The sequence below is a fragment of the Danio rerio genome, chromosome 22 (genome assembly GCF_052040795.2).
Source record: "Danio rerio strain M-AB ecotype USA chromosome 22, GRCz13ab, whole genome shotgun sequence".
NCBI classification, from domain to species: domain Eukaryota; kingdom Metazoa; phylum Chordata; class Actinopteri; order Cypriniformes; family Danionidae; genus Danio; species Danio rerio.
The window spans coordinates 1625088-1646031 of record NC_141042.1 but is presented as its reverse complement, the minus strand read 5'-3'; the positions used below and the strand labels follow the sequence as shown (position 1 = coordinate 1646031).

General features: G+C 37.6%; 3 protein-coding genes across 4 annotated transcripts in view; all 3 read right to left on the bottom strand.

The window, feature by feature from the left end:
• The window catches only part of LOC147838311 (uncharacterized), a 441300-nt gene that overhangs the window by 95357 nt on the left and 324999 nt on the right, over positions 1 to 20944 (bottom strand). The window lies entirely within an intron of this gene.
• Positions 1 to 20944, bottom strand: part of zgc:113336 — a gene marked incomplete at its 5' end in the record, with an annotated part of 111634 nt that overhangs the window by 80532 nt on the left and 10158 nt on the right. The window contains 1 exon segment of the mRNA NM_001013489.2: positions 722 to 775.
• The window catches only part of si:ch73-138e16.6, a 28816-nt gene continuing 10127 nt past the window's right edge, over positions 2256 to 20944 (bottom strand). The window contains 4 exon segments of one of the 2 annotated variants that reach the window (NM_001423280.1): positions 2256 to 5010; positions 7758 to 9117; positions 13849 to 14046; positions 17124 to 17183. In NM_001423280.1, the coding sequence (NP_001410209.1) occupies positions 7778 to 9117; positions 13849 to 13930 (1422 nt within the window). In that variant the 5' untranslated portion in view covers positions 13931 to 14046; positions 17124 to 17183 and the 3' untranslated portion in view covers positions 2256 to 5010; positions 7758 to 7777. 2 annotated transcript variants of the gene reach the window in all.

Here is a 20944-nt window from a genome sequence, read left to right as displayed (position 1 = left end):
TGCAGTTACGCCATCAATATAGCATCATTTTTGTAACACTGTAAAACTATAATTAATAATTTTACAGCACTGTGATAGTTTTTGGGTTTGGGTAGATGTTAATAAAATACAATAAATGGGAAATGTAATGAATAATATAAATAATTCTTGATAATTTCAGGCCACCGTTTCTTATCTAGCATTAGATCCCTGTTTTAAGACCAAAACAAGACCTATTTATTCACAAATTGTTTATTCGGATGTCAGACCAATGTTGAAACAAAACGATACAAGAGCAAAACATTGCCAACTGGTATTAAAACATTTCAAAACAACATTAGCCTGGATTCGAACCCACTATATTACTTGAAGGCTGTAGTTTGCAAAGTGGGGTTTAATGCCTTAATTTGCTCAACTGTTCTTTGCGGAAGCTGTTTCAGTTCAATACATAAAAATGACCACTAGGTGTCACTCTAGAGTGGGGTTTCGAAACGTTTCGAAGCTTCGACACATTTGCTTCGACTGTTTCAGTGTTTCACGAAGCCTCGCTTTGCCCACCACTAGTTTGAACTAAACTTTGCAGGACACCGGCCCTCTAGGACCGTGCAAACTGTCCAAACAACACAAGGTATTATTGACGTATTAAAGCAGGAAAGAAGTGCATAAACTCTGGAATCAGGAGTAAACACCAACCTGTTTCAGTCTCTTCCTCTTTAATTCTGCAGGGTTCTGGATCACTCATCTTCTCTCTGTCCTTCAATAAACTCCGTCTTTCAGATTTCACTTCTTCCTGATGCTCTGACGCTTGTCTTCACTTGTAGACTGATGGGAATATTCCAGTATTTATAGCTGAACTGAAGGAGGAGGAGCTTCACTGGTGGAGGAGGAGCTTCACTGGTGGAGGAGGAGCTGATCTGCAGAGAATAAAAATACTTCCTGAATTTGCTTTTTATTTGAAAATGGACAAGCATTTTATTGTCCAATCTATTTTTAGTTGGCCATTTACAAAGGTGGCTTCTGAGGACATTTTAAAAAATGATTGAAAAAAGAAATACAGAAAATAAAATTACACATTTGCAAGCAAAAACTCAGATCAAACTCACTGATCAAAGTGAATTTAAGTGCGTTCTCAAAGCCATGTTCCTTGATTTTTAACGTAGTAATATAAGATAAAGATGTCCTCCCGATATGTGGCTTCTTAGAAAGTAATCAGCCCAACATATTTTTGAACAGGCATCACGGTGGCTCAGTGGTTAGCATTGTTGCCTCACAGCAAGAAGGTTTCTGGTTTGAGGCCCAGCTGTGTCAGTTGGCATTTCCGCATGGAGTTTGCATGTTCTCTCCGTGTTGGTGTGGGTTTCCTCCGGGTGCTTCGGTTTCCCTCACAGTCCAAAATCATGCGCTATAGGAGAACTGATCAACTAAATTGGCCGTAGTGTATGTGTGTGAATGAGTGTTTTCAAGAACTGGGTTGCAGCTGGAAGCGCATCCGCTGTGTAAAACATATGCTGGAATAGTTGGCGTTTCATTCCGCTGTGGCGACCTCTTTTTACAGCGCATCGTGTTCTGCATCCTGATTGGCTGTAGACCACTTTCAATCAATCTTCTCTGCGTCTCCTGTACAGTATAGAATGCTCTCAGCTAGCCAAATATAAACTATTTATTCGATAAGTTGCGCATAAACTAAGATTGAAACACTTTTACTAAACAAATTCAAGTATGCATTAAAAAAGTTAATGTGATTTAGTTATAAAAGATCATGTGATGATAAAAATGGGTGTGAATGGACAAACCAGCAGGCCAAACACACTGTAAAACATCTGAAATGTTGTTTTGGCCATTCTGAAATGCCGTAACCATTTCAGTATTAGCGTTAGTATATTATTAATGACCTCCAAAATAGTCAAAAGTGTCTGTATATAACGATATATATATATATATATATATATATATATATATATATATATATATATATATATATATATATATATATATGTATAGTATAATTACAATATGTCACAGAAAAACTAAATATCGCAATGTCCGATTTGTCCAATATTGTTCAGCCCTAAAACTGATGTATAGATGCTAGTTCTGGTTGCAGATAAAACTCTTGAGCAGCAAGAACCAGTCTAATAATAATAATAATAATAATAATAATAATAATAATGCAGATATACAGTCTAAAACAATGCTTTAATGATGTGAAGGTTTATACGAGTCAAATCTGCATTCTTCCAAGAGCCGCTTAATCAAATAAATGCACAAGAAACTCGTGAACCTCAGAAAACTTTACTGATAAAAGAGAGAAAAATAATACAATATGATAATTGAGAATACAATAAGATACTTGAAAGTTCTACCATGGGAGTATAATAAGCAAACAAGTCTATCAGATTAAACGGTAAAAGCAAATAGAGCTTACATTTTATTCATCCAGCACACGCTGTCGTCCAAAATTATCTCACAAAGAGGATAACAGCACTTCAAAACAGCAGAACAGCAACAGTATGTGGATGCAGAGACAGATCTGGGTTCGTTTAGTACGGTGCACCTCTTTTTAAACAAGCAAATGCAAAGATGAAAATAAGGATGGATAAATAAGGAGGGTTGGAGGGAAGAAAAATGTTGACGATTGGATTTGTAATGTGCTCCAAAAGTGAAACTAAACATGCACGTCGGCAACAATTGACTGCTGTAATTCTGTAGTAAGGCATTATTGCTCAACTTTTAGCAATATTCGACTTGGCACAGTCTCAGTAACGCAAAACAACACACTTTCGAAAAAGTAATCAAATGAAAAAACGAAATAGCAAAAGATAGAGGGCGCACTTTCAAAACAAACAGTCAAAGGCATGGTTTAACGATACCACAGCTTAATGTGAAATCAAACAGAGCTAACAGGTTTATGTTGGTTGGCTGGAGGAGCTTGTGTTTTCAATATTTAATAGCATCTGAGTTATTATTACGCCACGTTAGACAGTTTCTGCTTCATACGAAATCCATATAACATTCGATTTCCCCAAACTGCTCTACTAACAAAATCTGTAATTTTACAGTCACTTCCTTATTTCACAGAGCAGACTGCGTGAGCTACTACCACAAATTATACCTGCTCGTTTGACAATATTTTGAAGCAAAGATGAAAATAAAGAGATGAATAAGGAGGGTTGGAGGGATCAAGTGTTGACGAACAGAGTTGTAATGTAATGCGCTCCAAAAGCAAAACTAAACATGTACGTCGGTAACAAATGACTGCTTGCTGTAATGCTGTAGTAAGGCATTATTGCTTATCAACTTTTAGTAATGTTCGAGTAATATTTTGCAATATTACAACATACTTTGACTAAATTATAGTCAATAAAAATAAAAGAAATAGCAAGAGCAAAAGATAGAGGGCGCACTTTCAAAACAAACAAACAAAGGCATGATTTAACGATACCACAGCTTAATGTGGAGTCATAAGAGTGGTCTTCAAACAGATCTAACAGGTTCATGTTGGTTAGCTGGATGAGCTTGTGTTTTCAATACTTAACATCGGAGTTATTATTACGCCACATTCAACAGTTTCTGCTTCATACGAAATCCATACAAACATTAGATTTCCCCAAACTGCTATAATAACAAAATCTGTAATTGTACAGTCACTTTCTTATTTCACAAAAGTCCAAAGATTACAAGCAAACGCTAATGAAATGTTTTGATTAATATTCGAATGCTTTGTTTTGTATTATTTTTCGACGATGAATAATTTCTGATATCTTTGATCTTGTATCTTGCTCTGGTAAAGCACTTTCCTTTCTCTGAAAGCAGTTTTGAGTGTCTAGCAGAATAGTTACTCGTGTAGCTAATGTATTAAACACAGATTGAACGGAAAAACCAAAACTGCATTTGAATTTTCAATCTGAATCGGTCAAAACGTTTGCCGTTGATTAACGAGTAACTCGTCAAAATGAGCATTCGTAACCTGGAACAGCTTTAATTAACCCGAGTGATTGTTTGTAAAAAGCTAATCAAACAGATGACCGGCCGGTTAACAGTCATGCAAAGGCTAATAAAAAGAATAATAATAATAATAATAATAATAATAATAATAATAATAATAAAGTAAAAAAGGTCCGATTCTGGTCATCGACTGGTCGATCGGTGCATCTTCAATAAGGCAGCAAAAAATAAATACAATAATAATATTATTAATCCACTACTACATATCATACCTGCTCTAATGCCTGATTCACATGGGGCTTAAGCATCAACGCTTGACAGAGGATGTGTCTGAGGTTGGGGCTGACGTGATCGCCAATGAAATTAGTCCGCAATCGGCTACTGCCTGAGCTGGGGTAGTTGCATAAAGCAATCTGATTGCTGACGCTTTCAGTGGCACTTGAAAAGCTGATGAACTCCCAATTTCTACAGTGAGCAATGCCACTTAAGCGGTGCTGACGGACACAAAGTGAAGGTGAAGCGTTGACGACCTGCAGTTTCATTCTGCCACACTACAAATAAGATAAAATATGCTAGCTAGTATCAATAGTTGGACTACTAAACAACAACCTTTTATCAATTGAGGAACCCTATATATATATATCGTAACATCACTGACATAGATTATAATATATGCATAGATATTTTCAAAAGACTTGTAATAAGCCTTTGTAACTCTCCTTGGAAGTTTTTAAAGGGTCTTGAATTCGGCGATTGGCAGCCAGTATAAATTGAGGCGTAAGACATGCACTCTTTTCAGTTCATTTCAACCGCTCTCACTGCTGATTCAGGATCAGCTGCAGGGGCATCATGGTGTTGGATTGAAAGACCAAGAGAGTACTCCAATAGTCCAGTACAGAAGTTGAGTTATGAAACACAATGGTGTTATTTGTGTGCTGATCTCCACGTGAGTCTTAAAGATCGCCAAACTCTTTCCACAGTGACTGCAGGTGAAATATCTCCAGGCTCTTTTTCTGTAAAAATAAGTTCAGTTTGTTTTCCAGTTTTCCCTATGTTGGTTCCATTCTCAATTCTCCACCATCAGATCTGCAATGAAAGAAACAAGAGGAAAGTATTTTGATTAACCCTAATAATCCACAGAAAAACGATAAGCAAAAAGGACATTTAAAAGTAGTCAGCAGCTGCAAAAATAACCATAATATTGAAGCACCTTTCATGAACAAATTTCTTCAAACTTTTGTATAACAGCAGGGCTGCTCAACCCTGCTCCTGGAGAACCGGCAGAGGTCAGCTCCAACCCTGATCAAACTCACCAGGAGAGCACTTAATAACTACAGGCAGGTGTGTTTGATATGGGTTGCAACTGCAGTAAGGTAGATCTCCAAGAACAGGGCTGGTAGTCATTATTATATTCGAAGATGGATTCAATTTATAATTTCTCAAACTTCTACAGATACCCCTTAAATCACAACATGAAAGAAGCTTGTTTGAAATCTTTGCAAATTCATGAATTAAAAGGAAAATAAGCAAGTATTCAAATCTTTTGCTGTGAGACTCTAAACCACAGGTGTCAAACTCAGTTCCTGGAGGGCCGCTGCTCTGCACAGTTTAGTTCCAACTCTATTTAAAACACACCTGATCAAAGTAATCGAGTCCTTCAGGCTTGTTTGAAACCTACAGGTAAGTGTGTTGGAAAAGGATTGGAACTAAACTAGGCAGGGATGCGGCTCTCCAGCAACTACATTTAACACCCCTGCACTAAACTGAGCTCAGGTGCATCTCGAGATGTTCCTACAACTTGATTAGAGTACACTAAGTTATCAGAGCACAAACTGAGCCATGACGAACAAGGAATTGTCTGTAGATCACAGAGTCAAGATTGTATAAAGGCACAGAAAGTTCTGCAGACATGAAGCCTCCATAAATTAAGTTGCACCAATAGCACTCCATTAAAATGGCCACCGGCACAGATCTGAGATCTTAAGGCAGGGGTGCTCAATCCTGTTCCTGGAGATCTACCTTCCTGCAGATTTCAGTTTCTACCCATATCAATCACACCTGAACCAATTAATTAGGACCTGAACAGCACTTGATGATTACAGGCAGGTGTGTTTGATATGGGTAGCAACTGAAATCTGCAGGATGTTAGATCTCCAGGAACAGGATTGAGCACACCTGTCTTAAGGGATGCTCCAAACAAAACTGAAATGATGTAAATTTGAAGAAATACCAGCCAACAAAAAGTTAGTTCTGGCAGGATCAGATGCTGTGTTCTGGAACTCTGGAGTCTTCACTGAATTGTGGTTGATTTGTATCTCATATCCACAGAGGTCAACATTCAACATAAGATAACTAAGTTAGGAAGATGAATATACACTGGGGGGCAGGTAGCCGAGCTAGTACAGATTATCCACACCTGTATGATTGCTCGCAGAGAGATTCTGAGATTCTGAAGTGCCACTGCATTGTGCGGTCTTCAAAGCACTTCTACAAAGTTCCAATGGTGCCTATTTAAGACAAATAGAAACCAATGTGGAATAGTGTGCCACAGTGGCACTTCTCATCTGATGGGCAAAATGTATTTGACAAAAAGGTATTTGAAGAACTTTCATGCAATGAGAAACAATTCTCAGGTTTGATGAAACAAAGTTAACCCTTTGTCTGGAGAAAAGCAGGCAGCGCTAGTCAACTGAGCGATACCATCTCTTCAGTGACCATGGCGTAGCAGCATCCGCTGTGGGGATGTTTATCATAGCAGGAACTTGACGATTAGTCAGGGGAAAGATAAATGCAGCAGTGAACAGAGACCTTCTTGATTGAAACCTGCTTCAAGGCACTCAACCTCAAACTGGGAAGATGTTTCATCTATCAATAGGACAAAAACCCTAAGCACACAGCCAATACATCAAAGTAGAGGCTGTGCAAAAACTTTCTGAATGTCCTTGAGTGGCCCAGCCAGAGCCCAGACCTGAACATCACTGAAAAGGTCTAAAAATCCTTGTCAACTGATACTAGTGGACTCTTGCTTTAAGAACCTGCAAAGATTTCAAACCCAACACTTTCACATTGTCATTATAGGAAATTGAATATTGCATCAAATGTCAAAAGGGAGGCTCTATGAATTCTTCTGATTCGAATACTTCCCGAAAGCACAGTACATTTAACAATGATGACTAATGGAGATGAAGTCCTGTCTGCAAGCATAAGCAAAAGCAGCCAGCCACTATGTCAATGACATTCTGAGATGTAGGCTGCGTCCGAAACCGCCTACTACTCAGTAGGTACTGCATTTGAATGTAAACACACTACTCGGCCGTTAGAAAAGTATGTTCTATTCTGTACAAATGTGAAAAGTATAAATGGAATTCGGACGTACTACATCCGCCATTTTGTCATGGTCATGCGACCTACCTGCGTCATTTGCGTCGCCTCACTCCCATTCATGAATTCGCTCGCGGGGCATCATGGGATAGCGCAGAGTGCATGGGATGCGCACTTCAGAATCTCACCGGAAGTAGTAAGTCATCCGGGCACTTCTCGCATACCGATTTTCGAATTCTATGAATTCGGACATACTACTCAGCTCGCATACTGATTTTAACGTACTGTATAGTATGGAAGTGTGCGGTTTTGGACGCAGCCGTACTTTTGCTTAACGAGTGGTAGGGTAATCGGTTTTGTTTATAAGAAGTGGTATGGCTGCTGCCAGTGATGATTTACCAATAGCTAGTTGTCATTATGTTTTTGTTGTAATCAATCATAGTGATACAGTTATTATTGATTTCTACCAACCATATAATTTCAGTGGGAAAATATACAAAAAATAGACTTACCACACTCAACGAATTTGATGTCAGCAGTGATCATCTGCTTCGATGTCCTGCTCTAATGAAACTTCAGCAGTGTGTGATTTCTGATGTTCGGTTAAATCGTACATCAGCGTAAAACTCTGTCCACACTCAGAACATGAATGCGGCTTCTCCCTTGTGTGAACTCTAAGATGGGCCTTTAGCTTTGAAGCACACGAATATGCTTCGTCACACTGATCACACTTGTGTGCGTTCTCTCTAGTGTGGACTATCATGTGTTGTTTAAGGTTTGATAATTGCGAGAAACTCTTCAGACAATGATCACATGTGAACGGTTTCTCTCCGGTGTGAGTCCTCTCGTGTATTTTCAGATCTCTTGACAGACTGAAAGTGCTTTCGCAGTATGAACAACTGTAAGGCTTATCTCCGATGTGAATCCTCATGTGTGCTTTCAGGGATTCGGACCTGGTGAATTGCTTCTCACAGAACGCACACTTGAACGGTTTCTCTCCAGTGTGACTCATCTCATGCGTTTTCAGGTTTTGCAGCTGACTGAATCTCTTTTCGCAGTACGAACACTGGTAAGGTTTCTCTCCAGTGTGGATCCTCTCGTGTATTTTCAGATCTTTAGCCAGATTGAATCTGCTATCGCAATACGAGCACCCATAAGGCTTCTCTCCAGTGTGAATCCGTTCATGTGTTTTCAGGGATTCTGACCTGCTGAATGTCATGATGCAGAAGGAACACTTGAAAGGTTTCTCTCCAGTGTGAATTCTTTCATGCATTTTCAGAGATTCCGACCGACTGAACCCCATGTCGCAGTGTGAACACTTGTACGGTTTCTCTCCGGTGTGAATCCTCTCATGTGCTTTCATGGATTCTGTCCGGGTGAATCTCATTTCACAGTGTGAACACTTGTAAGGCTTCTCGCCAGTGTGGATCATCAGGTGCCGTTTCAAATGTCCCGCTGTAAGAAAGGCCTTATCACATGCAAAGCACATAAACTCTTTCACACCAGTGTGAATCACCTCATGTCTTTTTAAAATCTGCAGATGTGTAAAACACTTCCCGCACACGGAGCACGAGTAAGGCTTCTCGTTTGTATGAACTCTACGATGGTCCTTCAGCTCTGATGCCTTTATAAACATTTTGCTGCACTGATCACATTTGTGTGGCTTCTCTCCGGTGTGGATCATCATGTGTTGATTAAGGTATGCCGACTGTCTGAAACTCTTCCCACACACGGTACACGTGTACGGTTTCTCTCCCGTGTGAATCGTCGAGTGAAACTCGAGACTCCGTTTGCATTTGAAATTCTTTCCACACACGTCGCAGGTCACACTTTTACTGACATGAAGTGTCTGGTCATTCTTCATCGTCAGGTCTGAAATCAAAATTAAATTCAATATATTACATCACAGAGAAATGTGTAAGACCGGAAGCTTAATTAAAAAAATATATATATCTGACTCAATAAAAAAAAAAAAAAAGTTATTGAGGAAGCTTTAGAAGTCTTAAAGCAGGCAAAAGTTATTGCTATACATTTAAGTGTACAGACAGCAGAATGGAACAACACTGCATAGTAGAACTCAACCCGCTCTTCCCTGCTGTTTAGTACCACTTTAGTGTGGGAGGGATTATGCCTATGTGCATTGCCTCCACTAACCTCTACATCAGGGATCACCAAACTTGTTCCTGGAGGGCCGGTGTCCTGCAGACTTTAGCTCCAACCATAATCAAACACACCTGAACAAGCTAATCAAGGTCTTACTAGGTATACTTGAAACAAGTTGAGATTGGTGACTGCTGCTCTACACCACAGGTCTCAAACTCAATTCCTGCTCCAACCCCGATCAAACACGTGTTCATGACTCAATTATTTGGATCAGCTGTGTTTGATAGGGTTGAAGCAAAATTGTGTAGCGCTGTGGCCCTAAAGGAATTGAGTTTGAGACATATGCTTTTCATCAGGGGTCACCAATATCGTTCCTGGAGGTCCGGTGCCCTGGAGGGTTTAGCTCCAACTTGCCTCAACAAACCTCCCTGGGTGTTTCAAGTATACCTAGTAAGAACTTGATTAGCTTGTTCAGTTGTGTTTGATTAGGGTTGGAGCTAAAATCTGCAGAACACTGGACCTCCAGGAACAAGTTTGGTGATCCCTGCTCGACATCATTCTGGGTCACCTTCTCCACACATTTTATGACAACACAAGATGATTGCTAAGTTCCATCCATCAATCATCAAGTGTTTAATTAGGAGCAGTAGTCTCCACAAGGAATACCAAACTTCCCAACTGCGGTCACTTCATCCAGCTTTTAAGAGGCATCCCAAGGTATTCCCAGGCAAGCTGTGAGAAAGTTCCTTTAACATGTCCTGGTTCTTCCCTGAGGACTCCTCTATGTGGGACAAGCCCAGAACACCTCCTCAGGTAGGCGTACAAGAGGCATCAGAAACCCACCTTAACTGACTCCTCTCGATGCGGAGGAGCAATGGCTCTACTCCAGTGACAGAGCTCCTCACCATATGTGTAAGGGTCCTCCCAGCTACCCAGCGAAGGAAACTCATTTTGCCACTTGTATCTGACATCTTGTCCTTTCAGCATGACTCAAAGGTAATGACTATAGATGTGTATGAACATAAATTGACTAGTAAATCTAGAGATTTGCCTTTGGCTCACCTATTTCTTCACAACAGATCAGTACATTGAATTCATTGCTGGTGCACCAATCCCTCAGTCAATCTCACATTCCATCCTTCCCTCATTTTTGAACATGACCCAGAGATACTTGAGCAATTGGGGCAAGGACTCTCCTCCAACCTGGAAGGGGGTAAGAAATCTGCTCAAGCCTGGAGATGGCAAGACACCATTTTATGGTTGAGCATCATTGCCTCAGCTTGTAGATGCTGATTGTCATTCCCACTGCATCAGTCAACTGCAAACCACCCCAGACGCGTCAGGTTCAATGAAGGCAACAGGAAAACATCATCTGCAAACAGCAGATATGTAATCTTGCGGTCCCCGAACAGGCCCGAGGTTGCGCCTAGAAATTTGGTGCGTTAAAATTATTAACAGAACCAATCAGAGCCGCTCTGTTAAGGGTTGTCTGGTCTCTCTACTTGCAGAGCAGAAGGTTGGTATGCATTGCTTGCAGTAAGTCAAATTTGGTTCAAGACTTTTAGGTTGTATGCCATTCCTCTGTGGTCACTTGCAGCTAATTTTTCCAAGAGGCTGGAGCTTGGTTCACATTGCTGGCAGTCCGTCAAACTTTCAGATTTTATGTCTTATTGTGCGGTCACACGCGGAGAGAGAGAGTTTGTCCAGAAGATAACTGGTCGTTCTTCCACTGATTACTAACTTTGCATTGGTTTGATTGGTTAAAGTCTACAAGAGGTACAAATGAGTGTTCTAAAAGAGTTTTGTACCATTTTGTGCCATTTTATGGGCTCGTTTGAACCAGCAATAAATGTGTGTGGACTACTGTTTAGTGTCCTCAAATTTCTCCATCTTACTTGGACAAGACTATGAACACTCAGATGTTACAAAATAAAACAAATATTTACACCTCATCTACCTCAGACTGATGGCTGAAGGTCTGGGAACATTAGCTTTGAATGATCATGGACCGCTCATGGTGTTCTATGACTGACAGGTTAACCCAGGGGTGCCCAAACTTGGTCCTGGAGGGCCGGTGTCCTGCAAAGTTTAGTTCCAACCCCAGTCAGACACACCTGGGCTAGCTAATCAAGCTCGTACAAGGCTTTCTAGAAACATCCGAGCAAGAGTATGGAGGCAAGCTAGAGCTAGAATCTGCAGGACACCAGGGTTATTCAAACAATCACATTTAATTTTGTGTTGCGTCATGTTGAGGTGCGGAAATGTCCACAGAACAACAGCTCGGCCAGCACACAACCGTAAATCTTCAATGATTCGTCGGCAAAACGTATAGGAAATCAGTAGGGCATGTACCTAGTCTTTGTTCTGAGATTCTTTCATAATTTTGGTTTGTTTTATAAAAGCTAATATTTATGTTGTTATTGGGGGTATCCACAAATAAAAAGACATTGAACTGTTCTCTTATCTCTTTGACCAAAATGACAGAATTTTAAAGGTTTTTTGCTGCCATTAGAAAAAAAGTGAGTATAAGCATATTTGTCAACATCACAAGTTGGATCTTTTATACAGTGAATATTGCATACTTTTAATAATCCACCATTGAAGTCATCGTCATTTGTGTCGCGGATGAAGAGGGTTGAGGAGTCACGGACGAAAAAGGGTTTGGAAATCGCGGAAGGAGGGGGATCGGTAAATTAAAGTGCCGGATCAGATTTCAGAGGTTTCGGCTTGTTCTGGCACAAATTAGATTTCTAGAACTCCTAGAATAGCCGTAGTCAGTTCCTCCAGGATTTAGCGATCGCTGAATTTATCGCAAAATGAAGAATACTTTGCTGATCTCACATTTTTCTGAAGTGCCGCAGATTTTTCTCAAATTCTAGACGCCTTCTAGTACATCATAACACTGATGCACCCAAAACAAAGGCCATATGGAGGCAAACAAGCCTCGCTAAAGCATGATTTTACACGCATCCTGATCGTAGGTGGCAGTATATACCTTTATGCTGGTCTGTAACTTGACATTTAACTAGAAGAATAATAAGACACTGCACATTAAGTGTGAGCATATGATTAATGTATTTGGCTGCATGATGTACTGTTGACATGCTGCTAATATAACGCATTGTTTGCATTCTTTTGTTTATGGCTTCATGCATTGTTGGCGTGCTCTAAAGATGACAAATAGCTACAAGCTATGAAAAAAGGAAGATTCTTGTAAATAATCTTGTGGGCACTTTCAAATGTATTTTATTATTATTATTATGTTAATGACTTTTATTGTTGCTTGGTTACATGTGAAATACTGAAATTAAGCGTTATTTTATGTAACAGAACTTAATGTTTGGGTCTTCATAAACATACAGATGCACCAGATCAGAAATGCAAGCTTGTGTGAAAATTTCCACATTTTAAATAATACTACGCTCAAAGCTGATGAACTCTGACCTGCAAACTCATGCCATGTGAATGCATGAGACAAATAGAAAAATCTAAACATTGCCGTTCATATAAATCACAATTTTAATGTATGGTAAGAAGCTGCAGTCTATGGGGAAGATGATGTACAAAGTGGACTCTTGAAATGAACACCTCTCAAACACACACAAACAGCAAAAGACATGGGCATCAGCCATCGGCCAAAAAGAGTTTAAAATACAAATAAATCCAAATCAGTCCAATTAAATAAAGGGAAAAAAGGTCATAAATGAGGTAGATCCTTTTCATTTCTTAACTATTTATTAAATTAAGTCCTTTATGTTGATTTTTTCAAAATAAGTACCTATTTAATTAACTATATTCTTACTTTAAAATAAAATTACTCGTATCGTAAAGTTGAATTTTATACTAGACTATTCCAAATGTCACATGTCAGGTCATATTTATTTTTGTAGCTTTGTGTTCGGCTGACAGGAGAGGCTTTTTCAATAAAAAAAAAAACAATTTTCTGAAAGTCTAAACACAAACAATTATGAAGCGAAGCAGAATATTTAACAGACAAAAATGTAGTCAATTTTATAAATAAATCCATTTCTAGATGTATTAAATGAAATAAACCCCCCACCCAACAGGCTACCTTGTAACTTGTGCAAGTCGTTTTTCGGAAACAATCCTGTTCAGTAAACAACTAAATCAAAATGCATCATAGATCTATTAAGATAGATTCTATACATTTAAATAACATTAGGACACTAAATTACATTAAAAACTCTAATAAATGGAATATTTTTTTGTTCACAAACAACACAACCAGCTACTGTAGTCAATTACAGATAAACATCCAAAAATAAAACAATATTCTGCTCATTTCAATTTATAAACCAGATACAAGTATAAAAGCAAAATAAACACTTAAAATCATATTTATTTTGGCCATTTGATGTCGATCAATTCTAATTTCACTGACTATTGCATAGAAAGCATTTACAGGAAGACAAATAAGATACAGGGTAACTATGGAAGAAACGTTCGCGCATTATTGAAGAATCAGGAATAAACACCAACCTGTTGGTTTTTCAGTCTCTTCCTCTTTAATTGCGGAGGGTTCTGGATCACTCATCTTCTCACTGTCGTTCAATAAACTCATGATGTTACGTCAGATTTAACTGTGGATTTAACCTGAGGGTCTGATGCTCGTCTTCACTTGTAGACTGATGGGAATCTTCCAATATTTACAGCTGAATTGGAGGAGGAGGAGCAGACCTGCAAAGTTAAAAATAAATCAGTTACTGGCTTAGCTTTATATATTAATGAACGATTTATATCCTCCTACTTATTTACACTAAGATCCCATAAAAAGGATAAAAATTAGTTTAATATATATGTATATTTAATATATAAATAAGTTATATATATATATATATATATATATATATATATATATATATATATATATATATATATTTATAAATCATAGACAATAAATTACATTTTTAATTTTCACAAAATACAGCTGTACATACAATATTTTCTATATGGTGAAGTTGTGGTGTTGGGCTGGGTGATTAATTGAAAAGTAATCGAAATCGACAAAATATAATCAATCTATTTTTTTTAATTACTTTCCCTTCCGCTCTGTTAAGGCTAATTATTACTTACATTCTGATTTACACTTATTATATTATTCTGATATTACACTTCTGCCAAGAACACGCGTATGATCTGGCACAGCATTCGCATACCCATACACCTTTCAAAAAAAAAAAAAAAGTAACTTCACGCCACAATGATGTATAGCGCAAGCCGTGATTGGTCGGTTCGGTAGTGGTGACGAGGGTGGGCGGCGGGGAGAGCCGCGTTTTAGGCAATGCATGTTTTAATTTAAGTTATTCAGCGTTGATGTTCAATAATCAATCATAGATGGTAGATAGTGTGTGTTTACTTCAATTATTTTAAAATAAAGCAATGCACCCTACACTCAGAAATCTCTCACTTGTAATGCGAGCACATTTACTGTACAAAACTTGTCAGTGAAATATAAAATAATAACAAAATAAATTAATAAATAAAATAATTGTTCATTAATTGAAATAGTTACAATATTCAATTAATCGAGATTTTGATTTTAGGCCAAATCGCCCAGCTCTATTCAGGTGGTTACAAAAAACCCAGCCCTCACTGACAAAGGTTCAGAATTTGTCCCATGCTTGAGCTCATTTGTGCTATTTTCACTGCTATGACATAATAAATTGTGAAAATAACACATCAAAAAAAAGCTTTAAGACCAAGCGGTTGGCTCTCGGTACAGAATTTGGGACACCGAAAGTTGAATGTGCTGGCCAATTTGCTTTTCAATTTACTTGATAAATGTATACAAAAGCATACATATATTGAAACATCTGTTTATATTTTCCAGAAAATCTAACACGGAGTTAAGGGATCATAAAAATATTACTCTGCAAGCATATGTTATACTTTAAATGAGGAAAATAAACAGGCATTAATGTTTATTAATTAATAATTAATAAATAAAAAGTCTGCAACATACTTTGTAGAAATTCAGTGAATTAAACTGCTTAACCCAAAATAAATAAGGTTCATCAAAAGGTTAAGAGTTGCTCTCTATAGAACAAACATCGTTTATTTCATTTGCCATTTTTGCATTCATGAGGGAAGAGCTTTGTTATAAACGTGACACTTTTACATTATGGATGTGACAGATGTGCGAATTAGCACTTGTGTGACATTGGTAAATCAAATACTATAGTTTGAAAACACTAACAGAGACATTTGTGAGCATTTTTAAACACTGTAAAATACTTGCTAACACAAAGAAAAAAAAATGTAGAAAAGATTTCTCTGTTTTGGAGAAAACTTTCTTTTTCAGGTTGACATTTGCATGAAATTTCTCTATTCTTAAACTTTAGAAAATGTTTTAATTAGATCAAAAAGTGTGGTTATGATGATCATACAAGCTAATCCAGCAGAAAAGTGCTTAAAATGTCACTAAAATGCAGTATTTAAACCTCATAATTAAATCTTTAAAGATAATTAATTAAAATAATGAAATAAACCTCAAAAAATTCACCAAGCTGGCTACAGGCATCTCTAGTAACATTAGTCAATTTGTGTTCTCTAGCTACTAAGTTTTTGTTTCCTTTATTAGGCTGTTGTTTTCTTCTTTTTTGTCTGTCGTTTTGTTATTCTGTGGATGCTTCAGTCATAATTAAAAAAAAATTTCTCTTATGTGTAAACATACCTGGAAATAAAAGCTCTTTCCATTTCCTGGGTTTTTGCAAGTTACATTTAAGACTTTTGAAACTATTTTTAAGACCATTATCAATTAAATTTTAGGCTTACAAAAATATGAGAATTTAATAGATTTTAATACAGTAATATTAATTTAATAATAAAAAAAAAAATATTGGTCAGGTTAGTATCCTCAGCAAACAAATGAATAACTTTTAAACCAATGTTACTGTAATCAAAGTAATTAAATGCTATTTTTAAATAAAGAGTTCTGTTTTATCGGGATGGATTGTTGGTGATTGTGTGGGTGTTAATGGCCAGATTGGGCAGCTAAACATGAACAAAGGAAAACTAAAAAGTGTTAAAAAAAAAGATTTAAGACAGACAACACAATATTTGAGTGGATTTAAGACTTTTTAAGGCCTAAAAATTGAAGGATCGGGACATTTTAATACTTTGAGACCCCGCGAATACCCTGATTTCTGATCTAATAAAGCTAGTTTTTCATCATGTTTAAGTTTAATGTTATTTATCAGACATCTTTGATCACAGATTTATAATAAACACTGCAATGACAGTCATGTAAATATGATGTTTTAGGACTGTAATTGACGACAATAAAATGACCTTAATATATGACCATACTGAATGAGGTAAAAACAGAAACTATTGACATGAAATAAAGAGGATTTTAGCAGCTCTGAATAACTGAAGAGCCTCATAAACACTCAGAATCTTCAACAGTTCAGCTCACTTCATCTTGAGTGTTAAAGAAAACATTATTTCTCACACCACTATATTTAAAATACAACAAACTACAGACAGCAGTGCAGTTTATGTTTATCAATGTAAAAAATGCTTTGCTAATATAACTAAGATTACAAAGAACAACAATGAGATGCTAAGCTAGCTCGCTATCTTTGCATGTGCCACGCAAAATGTGTGGAGAAAAGCGGAAACATCCGACCGTATTAATGGAGACATCCTCTGTGAAACGCGTTATGACACGACCCTGCACACAGCTGCTTAAAACTGGGAAATGCTTCACATCTGAGTAAAAAACTGATATTAAAACACCAAAAACTGCTCACCTCGGCTTCCTTGGATCGGAAAATACGGTTAGCTTATTTTACAATATGGCGATTGAGACCGGAGAAGCGCTGGTTCTTCTTCTTGTATTATAGGCGGTTCCCATTCTTAAACAGAGCATTACCGCCATCTACTGTGGGGATTACATCAGAGACTTATTTTAAACTTGGGATTAGTATGTAAACAGTGTACTAGAAATCAACTAATGTTTAAAGCATTTTAAGCACACTTGAAAAGCACACTAATAAAACTCTTGGATGTTTTTTTTCTGTAGTGTACTTTATTGTAGTACACTAAAAATTTATTTAAGTATTACTGGTATTTGGTATACTTTTGTCAAGTGTACTAAAGTCCTACTGAAGTAAACATACTTTTAATTAGTATATTTATAGTGTAAAACCATCAAACTTTTATTTATCACACAAAAATAACAATGTACTAAAAATGTCTTTGCGGGTATTTAAGTGTATTTTAATTGCATTTAATTTAGCGCTGTCAAAATTAACGCGTTAACGCATGCGATTAATTTTAAATAATTAACGTGTTAAAAAATTTACGCAATTAACGCAGTTCAGGTTTTTTTTACTTCCTGTTGTGGTGGTCGTGTGTTCAACATGCAATAAATGTGGATACGACCAAGGAAGCACTTTCTGAAGGCAAGTTCCAGTATAAAACAATTAGTCGCATCACAGGTTATCCAGAGTTTCATGCAATTTCGGGTGTTTCATTTTTAACTTTCGACTTCTGTTGTAAGTTGATACCGCATGGCGAACAGAAAGAAAATCCTCCGCATTTCATGACTCGGTGTTCCTTTAAGGTAAGGTTCCTTTTGAGGCTACATGGTAGAATTTTAATAAGAGTATTATCTTCATCATATTAAAATCGGAGTATTGGTGTCTAATGCCTAGTTCACACTAGAGGATTTTAAGCCTGATTTGAGCCCGATTTGGAAGTTAACGAGCTCGCCGACAGATCGGGCTGTGATCGGGAAGAAATCTGCGGGTGCTCGGCGCTCGGCGCTCGCCGCTCTTTATGTGAACTACTGAACAACGCATCAACGAGGCTCGCTGACGCGTCGCCGACACCTCGCTGACGGAAATCCAACATTCAGCATGCTAAATATTCCAGAGCAGTCGGCCGACTCAACCCCACGTGTGGTCAGATGTAGTGACGAGCTACAGCCAATGAGAGAGCATATCAGCATGAGCTGAACGCCTGTGTGTTCAGGAGCTCAGCAGAAACATCTGTGATTGGTCAGAATGGGCATCGGTGCACTCGCTTCATTCTGCGTTAGCACAGACATGAGAGTAGGATATATTAACAGTGGAACTAGAATTCTGTAACTATTAGAATTACCATACTGCTCATTCTGACCGTTCTCATATAAAACGCCATACTGTCACAACATGTTTACATTCAAAGCTATTATTGAGATATTAAAATTAAGCTTTGAATGTCTGGCATCATATTTAATGACACCATTACCCTAAAAATATAATATTTTTTTGGTAATACAGCCTATAAATATGTAGTTAAGATACTAAAACACTTAAAGGCTTGGCTTTCATTTTCACTTTCAAACAGGAGCTATTTCAAGGCACAGAATCTGCTGTTTTGAAAGATATCTGAAGTAAGTTGATGTTTTTGCCATCGGAAAGTTTTGTTTATGTTAGCAGGAAGTTGCCAGGCAAGAAAATGCACACATATTTAAAGTCAGTGAAAAGTATCAGACATGCATGCAGTCATTTTGACCAATATGGTAATTTAAGGCAGAAATGCTCAGTTCTTTACTGTTTTGTAATAAAAAAAAATAACAATGTCAGAAAGAAATACACTGATAGTTAGAAAACGGCAGGGTGTTATAAATATGTTAGTTTTATTTCAAAGAGTAATAAAATTACAAAAATTAAAAACTCTCTGTGTATCTATCCACTGGAACCTGCAGATGAGTGATTAATGCGCTGATAGATCAGCTGATTTGACGATGTTTTTAAATGCTTTCTCCAAAGCTTGAAACGCTGTCAGTGATGTCATCCGCACACAAGCAGCCAATAGTGTTCAGCTTTTTCTGACGACTCCTCCCTCAAAATTTCATTGGCTGTGATTTGGTAGCTTGAATGAGCTGATGGGGAATGAGATGTTGTCAGATCATGTAGTGTGTGACCCCCCTCTTGTGGATCGTTCACGGAGTGTTGCGTAGTGTGAACACCACAGAGATTAAAAGACACAAAGTCAAGTCATGTAGTGTGAACGGCACAGCGATCTGCTGCAGAACGTCTGGTGAAGTCGCGAGCTGTCAAAGACAGGGCATTACTCTGCCTTTCAGCATGAGCCCTCCAAGTTTAGCATGTTTCCTCATTAAACGCAATGAAAGCGTATGCTTCGCGTTGTTGTGTCAGAATCCTTGTGAAATACAGTAATACTTTAGGACGCTTAGTAAATTTGATGAACGTGATCATGCGTGTTGAATCTGAGGGGAGTCGCTCCAGTATGGAAGGCCGTTGGGGCCAAAACGTCTGCAGCGCGTTGTGTGTGTGTGTCTGTCTGTGTGTGTGTCTGTGTCAGGCCCGTTGAGGGGTGTCAGGGGTGGAGTGAGCGACGTATCTGAGTAGGGGCGAGAGGGGTGTGCAATGTATTTAACGACCGGTTTGCAAGAAATTATTATTCATTTGCGGGCATTTGGGAGTCTCTGTGCACTTGCGGGATACTCCTAGTCTTAGCAATGGATGAATATAAAGGAGGATTAAGCTAAATTGTTTCTACACTATAACTAATGTTCTCAACTCACAGCAATAAAACTTTACAATGAGTGCAACAGTTTTTAATCTATAGTTTATTATTATAATTTTTCATTTTTCATATCTGCAATTCCTGTATTTTGGCATTTTTTTGCAGTCCACTTAGAATCCAACATGGAAATCAATGTTTTCTTTATTGGCATTGATTGTTTTGAAATTTAAATGTCATTAACATGCCTGTGTTTTAATTTCTGTAATAAATATGGCTGTCAAGCTGGATCTTGATGGTTTATTGTGGGTATGTTTTTTACATGAAGAAATCTGTGTTACAAGTTAAACAAAAATTCTATTAAACCATTATATTTTGAATTTAAATATTTTTTCTTGCGTTTACATTAATTTTACATTTAAATAGGCAAAATTACAAGTTTCAGTATTTTAAATGCGATTAATCGCGATTCATTTTTTTTAAAAAGGTGCGATTAATTAGTTAATTATTTTTAATCAATTGACAGCACTAATTTAGTTATATATTTTTTTCACCTGGGATTATGGAGGGGCAAAAAAAATAAATTTGGTGGATAAAAAGTTTAATGTAGAAACAAGATTATAGACCACATGCAGACTGCAGAATCACGATCGGTAATGTAATATCCAAGATCTACATTTATTTATGATTTTAAAGATACTCTACTCGTAGGACACTCGCTTTTTAAACCAAACACATCATATCCTCACAATAGTGTTATGGACGCATGTTAGACCTTAAATTTTGAGATCACAGAAAAGGACAACTCGCTAGATAATGTCAAGGACAAACTCTAAATAATTGATTGTAAGTAAATCGAAGACAATAAGAAACCTGAAGTGTGGTTAAAGAATAAATAAAGTGTCCCAGTCACAATCCGACCTGATACCACAACACAACTGAGGCGAAATGAATCAAAGATGGCGCAAGTCACATTTTCATGGAGATGGTAATCTCCAACCACACTAATGTCGGATATACAGTAGCTACACAATGGATGGTGACAAATAGGGTATATGCCGAGCTAGTGCTGTTCCCATGCTAATACACTTCCGGT